We start from the raw sequence: 8,636 nt of genomic DNA, 5'->3' as shown, positions 1-8,636 counted from the left end.
CGGGCGCCGCCGAAAAGCTGTCTCCCAGCGGCCGCCGGAAAGCAGCCCGGCCCTGCGTTTTACGACGTTCGCGGCGCCCCCCGACTTCCGGTCCTGTGACCTCCTGTGCGGTCGGGCGCGGGGTGGGGTCCTCCTTGATCCCGTGGTGCTCCGCGGCGCGGCCTCGCTCTCTTCCGGTCGTGAGTACCCGGGGCGTAGAGGGCGGTCGTTGGCTGGCAAGGTGAGCAGCGGCTGGCCGGCGGCAGGTGAGGCGGCCGGCGACCGGTCTGCGTCGCGAGGCTGGTGAGGGTCGGGCGCAGGGAGCCGCCGGGCCTGCGTGCGCGCCGCGCGGCGCCAGCAGGAACCGGCGCTGGGCCTCCGGTCTCGGTGACATTGAGGCCGGCCGGCGGGGGCTCCGGGCTCCGGAGCTGCCCGGTGGCGGTCTCTGTGCCTCCCAGAAGCATCGGCCGGTCCTCGCCTGCGCTGCCGCGGCCGCGGGCTGGCTTCGGCTCTGACCTTGGAGCGTCCGCTGGCCGCGGGCGCGCACCCTAGGGCAGGTCGCTTTGCGGGCTCCCGGCCACCCCTTCAGACGGTGCTGCGCCACTGCCCCGGGTGTAACGGGGCTCAGGGGCAGGCGTTCGGCGTCCGCCCACGCGCGGGCCAGGCAGGTGGAGAAAACAAGGGAAACGGGAACGAGTTCAGCCCTGATTGTCCTGCTTCTGCCCGTAATGGGTATTTTCTGAATGCGTTTGGCATCCTTTTCGTCATCGGTGGGGTCCCCTGAAACGTCCAGTTTTAAGGGAGGGGGAAATAGGGGAGCTAGGCATGATTCAGTGAAGGCCCAGGTGAGAGGGGGGTCATCCAGGTCATTCGTTGTCCTGCAGGGTTTGGAAGTGGCCCAGAGCCCTGTTTGCAGCCTTTCTCCCGGGTTTCCCCTTCCTGTCTTGTGCACACATTAGGTCTTAAACCAAATAATGAATGCAGTGCGTGCCACCGTCCCTTTGAACTGTTGACTTTTTTTCTCTGAACAATGGAGCCCATCATAGCACATTCTAGCTTTTCCAGAGTCTCCTTTAAAAATATTTTTCTCTTTGCTTTGTAAGAAAGCCAATGTTTAAAAGACAAAAGCAGAGAAACGATATGCAAAATGACCCAAAAACCCAGTTTTCTCCGAATTGCCTTAAGTGCATACATATGGTGCTTGGTTTATAATGAAGCTCCGTTAAGACGTGCTGACTGCTGAGAAAAAAAAATCTCATCCTAGGTTAATTTGTGAATTCAGAGTCAGTAATGAAGAAGGGATCAGTTATGTTAGGGGGGAGAAGAATTGCATTGACTTCCAAAATGCATTGGGGCAAAAAGGAATCATTCCTAATAGGTGTTTACGCTTATTCATAGGGAAGGTACGTTTTTGTCTTTCAGAATGTTGGCTACCAGAGTATTTAGCCTAATTGGCAAGCGAGCAATTTCCACTTCGGTGTGTGTACGGGCACACGGTAAGTGTAACTTTTCTTTTTGCTCTGCTCTGTTTAAGGCCCTGTGCTGGAGTTTCAAACACAGAGGGCTGAGATGGCTAAGATCCTGATCACGCTGTTGAGGAACTTGAGGGGAGGCATAAATATGTTAATGGGGCATACTTCTAGATTAGAAAGTTATTTATGAATCATATTGGATTCTGGTCTGAGTCTTTGCTTAGACTGGTATTTTCCCCCTTTTCCTTCCCTTCCCATATTTTCAGGTTCAAGTTCAAGTTCCACCCCTTTTAAGAGATCCCCACTATACCTGACTTTAACACTCTCTCCCTCCGACAAAACTCCCAGCCACTTACCTTGAACATGGTTTACATTATTGGGACAATGGAAGGGAAGGAGCTTGGAGTTCCTCGCCTGAACTGGGTTCAATCTCATTTCTACCTTGGACTAGTTACTCAAGTTTAGGAATCTGTTTTCTCACCTGAAATATATGTAAACAGCTTAGTGCAGTGCCTGGCACATAGCGAGGTTAGTTTTGCATTTATCAAGCACTTCTTTGTACTTGTCACTGTTAGGCACTTAGAATAAAAGAATATGAGATATGAAATCATTCCCCAAGGATGTTTGCAGTCTGGAGAGGGAAGATACATGAAGGCAGCGTTTCAGTAAGAGAGGGACCCTGAGGAGGAACATTTAGCCTGGCCTCTGGGGTACAGGGGAGGCTTCTAGAGGAGAGGCCTTGCTCTGCTGAAGGGCTAGTAGGTTTAACCTCACAGCATTCCAGTCGGAGGGAGAACAAGCAGAAGGAGGAAATGCAAGTCAGCATGGCAGGTTGTGTTACTGAGGGGTCGAGGGCAAGGCTTGAGTGGTGGGTGATAAAGTCAGAGAGCAAGGCTTATGTATCCAGGGGCTCAAAAGCTGTTGCCTGAGTTGCTTTGTGTGTGAATTTTTCCTTAAAATTGTGTCCTTTAATTGGCAGTACTGTTGTCTTACGTTTCTCTATATTGCTGGTGTTGCTCAGGGTAACACGATGGGCATAGACTCTAAAACAGATCATATTAGTAAGAGTATTATTGAAATATGTAATTTAAATGACTAGGTAATGAAAAAAATTAGTTGTTTAGTTAATACACGCAGAAAGAAGCACTCCTTCACTAAAAGCCTGGCAAGTCACGTAGGACAGAAATTACATTTTGTTTCCAGTTTGGTTTTGCTAATGTATTTCCTTAGCTTTTAGTTTGTTTGCTTAGTTTAGTTGGTAGTATAATTTACAGAAAGGAAAATTTATCTTTTCTAGGTGTTACGTTTCTATGGATTTAGGTACACTCACACAGTTGTGTAACAATGACCTCTGTCAGGACATACAATACTTCCGTCACCCCCAGGAGTTCTTTCATGTCCCTTTGGTCGTTCGGATCTTCTGTAAGAAGTCAACTCGAACCTCCCTCGGTGGCACTGGCCGTGACTTATTCTTAGGGTATTGCATTAGGCAGAGGAGGTCGGATCTAGTCAGTCCCTTCTTGAAGCCCCTGCTGGCTTCTTGTGCCTGGAGTACGAACAGCGCCCAGCCTCTCTGGTCTCGTCATATCAGACCCAGAGCGGCAGAGAGCAGCCCACACTAGCCCTTCCTGTGGGCTCAGGCTCCCAGCCCGCACGGGTGTGCTGTTCCCCAGATGCCCCGCGCGGGCCCCTCCTGCCTCAGCTCCACAGGTGTGGACGGTTGCTTCTTTCGAATCATCACCCTCCGTGCAGGTGTTATTTTAGAACAGCCTTTCCTGACCACCTGTCCTGCCTTACCTTGCTTTGTACTTCCTTAGAGACTGTGGATTTGGGGTAGTTAAGAGTGTCGTCTGCTTCTAGAGCGCCAGCTTTGGAGGCCAGGGACCTTACCGGGCTTGTTCATTGCTGCGTCTCCAGCACACGGTAGGCAGGTGGAGAGAACTGCAGTCCATTAGACAAGTCTCGTCCTTTAATTTTAAAGTTTTAGTTGTACAAGTCGCACACGAATACATGAACCGGTTCTCCACATAAAATAGCACAGTCTGGAGCGCCATTGGTAGCCCTTGTGGGAAGTTCGGATATTTGTGTGGTGACATGTCTGATTGAGAGGGGAGCTTAGATTCACCAGATTGCCTCAGCAGAGGCTCCCCAAAATCCATCCAGTTTGAGGATACACATGCTAAAACATGCACTAGAATGCAACGTCTTTGCTTTTCTCTCTTTAACAGGAATGCTTGGTGTGTTAACCTTTACGTGTCTGTGCTCCGCACTCCCCTCCCCGCCCCCACTTACTGGGGACCAGGCCCAAACTGCTGAAGAGCCCTTGGCAGCCCTGAGAGCACGGATTGGCCATTCTTGTTCTAGAAAGTGCAATTTCATGCTTAGAGTGCTTGAAGGTTATGAGCATTTACGTCTTTATAACAGCTTTATTGAGATGGAATTTACATAACACATTCCCCCACTAAAGGGTGCACTTGAGTCGTTTTTTAGTTCATTCACTGAGTTGTGCCATTATCACGCAGTCAATTGTAGAACATTCTCATGACCCCAGTTAGCATCTATTTTTAATAACTCATGTGTAACCTGAGTGCTTTGTACTCCACTCATCATTTTGAGAGTTTTTAAATTGGAAGGTAATTCTAGCCATTTTCATCTCACATCCTTTTGGGATAAGGTCGGGTATAAATATATAAGTATGCTAGGCATTTGCAAGTCACAGATACGCACCTAGAGAAACTTTACTGCTTTAAGACTCAAGGTTTTATTTCACTACTGTTAACGTGTTTGGGAGATTTTAATCATTGGGACTAAGCTAAATAGAGGTGAAGCATTTTTGCAGGACTTCATACCTCTAAATCAGTTTGGAACACAACATTTTCTTGCAGATGTAGGGTAGAATTGAACGCAGCTTTTTGCAGAGGGAAAACCCTAAATAAAATTGAAGCTATTCCTTTTTTTCCCTGCTGTCTGAACTTTTTTCCTCTCTACTGGAAGAATACATGGGGACACACCCACGTGAAGGCACTAAAATTTCTCACTTTTTGAGCAGAATCATCATTTTTGTCCTCTCCTCTTTCCACTGATAACAGCTTGGGTTTAACTTGCCAGGGGTTTTGTGTGTTTAGTTACACATACCTGTGAGTATCTACATGTAACATAGCTTTTTAAAAAGAAAACATAACCCTGATAGTGTTCTGTGACTTGGCGGGTACACAGTTGTCTTTCCATTTTGGGCACATGGATCTCTGTCATTCATTGTACTGTTGTAACTTGTTTCCTGCCATGCATGTACCACTGGTTCCCTTCCTCTGCTTGCCTTTTTCTTTTTTTTCCAGAGCTCTCATTTCCCAACATGCTCTGTAGTTTATTGTTTGATTCCCACTTCTAGCACGTTGACACTGGTAGGCAGGAATGTTTGCGTTGTTCACTGATCACCCCAGGTTGGAGCCACGCTTGGCATACAGTAGGTGCTTGGTGAACCGTTGTTGAACAGGCCAAATGGCTCCATGATGGCGTGTTTCTAAGGAGCACAGCTTCTTAGTGCGTCCTTGGTTGGACACAGGTTGTTTGGTACTTTGCTGTAATAAGCAGGGGTGCAGTAACCAGCTTTTCATACATCTTTCTTTCTGAACTTTGAACCTTGTTTCTTTCATGAGTTTTTTTTTTTTGTTTTTTGCGGTACGCGGGCCTCTCACTGCTGTGGCCTCTCCCGTTGCGGAGCACAGGCTCCGGACGCGCAGGCTCAGCGGCCATGGCTCACGGGCCCAGCCGCTCCGCGGCATGTGGGATCTTCCCAGACTGGGGCACGAGCCTGTGTCCCCTGCATCGGCAGGCGGACTCTCAACCACTGCGCCACCAGGGAAGCCCTTTTCATGAGTTGTATATTGTTTTTGTTCTTCCCTATTAGTTGGAGTCCCTTGCAGAAGGGCCTTCACTTAGTCCGGTCTGCAGTCCAGTCCAGGGAACCTGAGCGCCCCCTCTGAGCTCTACATGAACACTGGTCGTTGCTGGAAGTGCCGCCTTGTTAGCGAGGCCCCTGGCAGGTTTTTGTTTTGCTGTGATGAAGAGCTCTGCTGTTACCCATCTGCCAGCCTCACTGTGCCGTCTGGGCCCCTCGGGACAGGCCTGCTCCCTGTTGCACATGACAGTCCTGTGGCTATTTGGAATGGTGGCCACAGCCCCTGGGGTAACTGAAGTTTTCAGGGTGCACATACACGTACTTACTTTGGTTTTTAGAAGCACCGCCCTGTTTGTAACTCTGAACCCATGTGAATTTTCAAATATTTATCCAATGCATGTTTTAGGAAGTGTTGTGAAGAGTGAAGACTATGCTCTCCCGAATTACGTCGACCGGCGTGACTACCCCTTGCCCGATGTGGCCCACGTCAGGAGCCTTTCTGCCAGCCAGAAGGCCTTGAAGGAGAAGGAGAAGGCCTCCTGGAGCAGCCTCTCCATCGATGAGAAAGTGGAATGTGGGTATTGAAGGGAAGCAAGGGCAGCTTGCGTTGGCCGAGAATTCTGGTCCTGGGCTGCTGCTCATAGCGCAGTGTGCTGGGGAGGGTGGGTTCCTGTGGCTCTGTGGGGCTGTCCAGGGCCCAGGCCCCTTTGTCCAGGCTTGTTGGCTCCAGCGCCCCCGGGGAGGAGCAGGAACAAGGATGCAGGGCTCTGCGGAGGGCTTAGCGTATGAGAGTAGCTTCTCGGGGCCTCCCTGGGTGGGACTGGGTTGGCTGTAAATTATTGATGGAAGATCAGCGAAATTTCGCTGTCAGGTAGGAAAGAGGCATGAAAGTATTATGGGCTTAAAAAGACCCTTAAACCTTAATCTAAAGGAGAAGGAATTTCACTGCCTTTTTGTGCCCAAAGTAAACTCCATAACTTCATGCATCTCCTTCCTTCCCCCTTATGTGTGCATGGGTGCGTCCGGGCCTCAGGCCTGTGTTGTGTTCCTAGCTGTATGTTTGCCGCCCCCGTGTTGTGGGGAGGAGTGATGGAGCCCCGCGCTGCGGAGGGGCTGTCGGTCCCCATGGCCCTCTGCGCCTGCAGCGCTGTCCTATCTGTCCCCAGTGTACCGCCTCAAGTTCAAGGAGAGCTTCGCAGAAATGAACAGGAGCACAAACGAGTGGAAGACGGTTGTGGGCGCAGCCATGTTCTTCATCGGCTTCACTGGTCTCATCCTCATCTGGGAGAAGCTGTACGGTGAGTGGCGGGGAGAGAAGGGGCCGTGTACCCGGAACGGCTGCATCTTTCGGTGCCCAAGAGTGGGCCATGGGGCCTCCACACAGAATCGGCGCTTCCGTCCTGGGCTCCATCCCCAGCTTGTGTACCGGGTTTGAGAGATTGGCTCACGTGAACGGAAGTGGTGTAAGCAGAGTCTGCTTTATTGTGAGCGGGCCACGCTCGGTCACGAACGGCTTCCTTTGTGCGGCCCGCCACGTATCCAGTAGTGCTTTCTCTGCTCGCCAGTCAGTTGTCAGAAGAAGGAGTAGTGGAGGTTAGCTCAAGGAGAAGGGAACGTTTACGCGTCAAGGGCTGCTTCTGCCGTCGGGGACTGCAGCTCAGTAACCAGAGTTCTGGGTCTTCGGACCTAGCAGTTTCCGCCCGGCCAGCGTTGCGCTGCCTGTGTGCTTGTTCTGGTGCTGCCTGTCCTGCGCTCTCTCTGTCCAGCCGAGCAGGTATCTTCCCGTGCTGAGCAGGTGTGATCCTGTGTTTGTGGCCTGCCTGTGGACGCGGGTCGGTGACAGACCTGTGACCCTCTGCTCTTCCCCCGCGTCACCTTTCGTTCTGTTTGTGCTCTGTGCTTGCCTGTAGACCCATTGTCTGTATCCTGGAGAGAGGACGCTCTGCTTTTAGCTTAAGTATTTTATTGCTTGCTTTTACAAACGAAGGAATAATTTGGAAATACTGAGTTGTCAGTGCCCAGGATTCGAAATCAGTGTGTTCGCCTGTGTGTGGCTGTCAAGTGGCAGATGACTGTGCTGCTCGGGTTGCCAGTGAGATGGGGGAAGGCCTCCCCCGTGTAGCGCGTTGGCTTGGAAACGCCTGGTCAGGACAGCGTTGCCTCACGAAGTTGTTTTGGACTGCAGTGTATGGCCCCGTCCCGCACACCTTCGAGGAGGAGTGGGTGGCCAAGCAGACCAAGAGGATGCTCGACATGAAGGTGGCCCCGATCCAGGGCTTCTCAGCCAAGTGGGACTACGACAGGAGCGAGTGGAAGAAGTGAGGGCCGCGTTCGCACGCCGGAGCCCCCCGTCACCTCCCTGCAGCTCCGCACGTTTACGGGAGTGTTCTTTCCCAGTACCAGTGCTAATAAACGAGCAGTTTACGTGACGTCCTCGTGGCTGCTTCTTTGATGATAACTGAAGGAAGTGAAAGCGTCGTTCGAAACACAGTAAGTTTCTCCCAGGTGTCCGTATTAACTACACTTTGGGTATAAATGAACTGGCAAAAATAAGTTTTATTAGGGAATAGCATATAAAAACTAAAAATATACAGTGCTGTGGCATGGGATGTTTTGACAAGAGATTTTTATGAGAGTGAAATCCCCATCACAGTAGCCAGACTGACAGACCTCACCGTGGTCACTTTTCTCCTGGGACTGTCTCTCCCCTTGAAATTGTGAGTGTTGGTTGGAGTGTGTGACCACGAGATTGGGAAGGGCAGACCGAGTTCTGCGCTCCTGCCTTTTTTTTATCTAAGAAGCAACAGCGAAGCCAGTCGTAGGCCGGGCAGGAGTTAAGGAGCCCTGCCCGAGCCCCCGGCAGGCGTCCTGTGGGGGCTCCTCGGTCTATCCTGTGGTTCTCTCCCCTTGCTCTAACGTCCGTTCCCTTCCCTGGGTCCTGGAGCCCCTGCGTGGGGAAGCAGAACAGATTCCAGAATAGAGCTGGTGCAGAGGGGTCTCCCAGCAGCATCGGTGCAGGGGTGGGTCGGGGGGAGCTGTGACTGGGAAGGGAAGTTGGTCCCTAGAGCTCGACCAGAGGAATGTCACAGGAAGTTGGCCTCAGATAGGCTTGTGAGAGGGCTTGAACCAACCAGTGTAACAGGAGGGGCAGGTGAACTGTAGCCCCTGATTGCAGTATCTCCCGCTGCTCTGGAAATGGCCTTGCTGGCTTGTTCTCAAGGGCCAGCTGCCTCCCCGGGGGGCCGTCTGGGGGGAGAGGAAGGGCCGGGAGCTGTGGGGTGCGAGCC

The 8,636-nt window shown here is 51.5% G+C and overlaps 1 protein-coding gene across 2 annotated transcripts; it reads left to right on the top strand.

The window, feature by feature from the left end:
* The first annotated feature begins 118 nt into the window (after positions 1-118).
* On the top strand, positions 119-7,772 carry COX4I1 (cytochrome c oxidase subunit 4I1). Of its 2 annotated transcripts, none has more exons than XM_082862586.1 (5): positions 119-245; positions 1,402-1,475; positions 5,756-5,923; positions 6,516-6,647; positions 7,535-7,772. In XM_082862586.1, the coding sequence occupies exons 2-5, from the start codon at positions 1,403-1,405 to the stop codon at positions 7,669-7,671; spliced, it is 510 nt and encodes a 169-aa protein (XP_082718712.1). In that variant the 5' UTR covers positions 119-245; position 1,402; the 3' UTR covers positions 7,672-7,772. The 2 variants fall into 2 exon arrangements, with proteins under 2 accessions (XP_082718712.1, XP_082718713.1); XM_082862587.1 differs by having other exon boundaries at positions 151-220.
* The last annotated feature ends 864 nt before the right edge of the window (positions 7,773-8,636 follow it).

This window comes from Leucopleurus acutus, assembly GCF_964270905.1.
Source record: "Leucopleurus acutus genome assembly, chromosome: 20".
NCBI classification, from domain to species: Eukaryota; Metazoa; Chordata; class Mammalia; order Artiodactyla; family Delphinidae; genus Leucopleurus; species Leucopleurus acutus.
The sequence above is the reverse complement of the archived record's forward strand: the minus strand, read 5'-3'. Positions and strand labels throughout refer to the sequence as shown.

Excerpts from the sequence above, each read along its gene's own strand:
- COX4I1 (XM_082862586.1), top strand. The coding sequence starts at position 1,403 with ATGTTGGCTACCAGAGTATTTAGCCTAATTGGCAAGCGAGCAATTTCC. Across the intron at positions 1,476-5,755 it reads GGTGTGTGTACGGGCACACG|GAAGTGTTGTGAAGAGTGAA; the intron begins GTAAGTGTAACT and ends TGCATGTTTTAG. Across the intron at positions 6,648-7,534 it reads CATCTGGGAGAAGCTGTACG|TGTATGGCCCCGTCCCGCAC; the intron begins GTGAGTGGCGGG and ends TTTGGACTGCAG.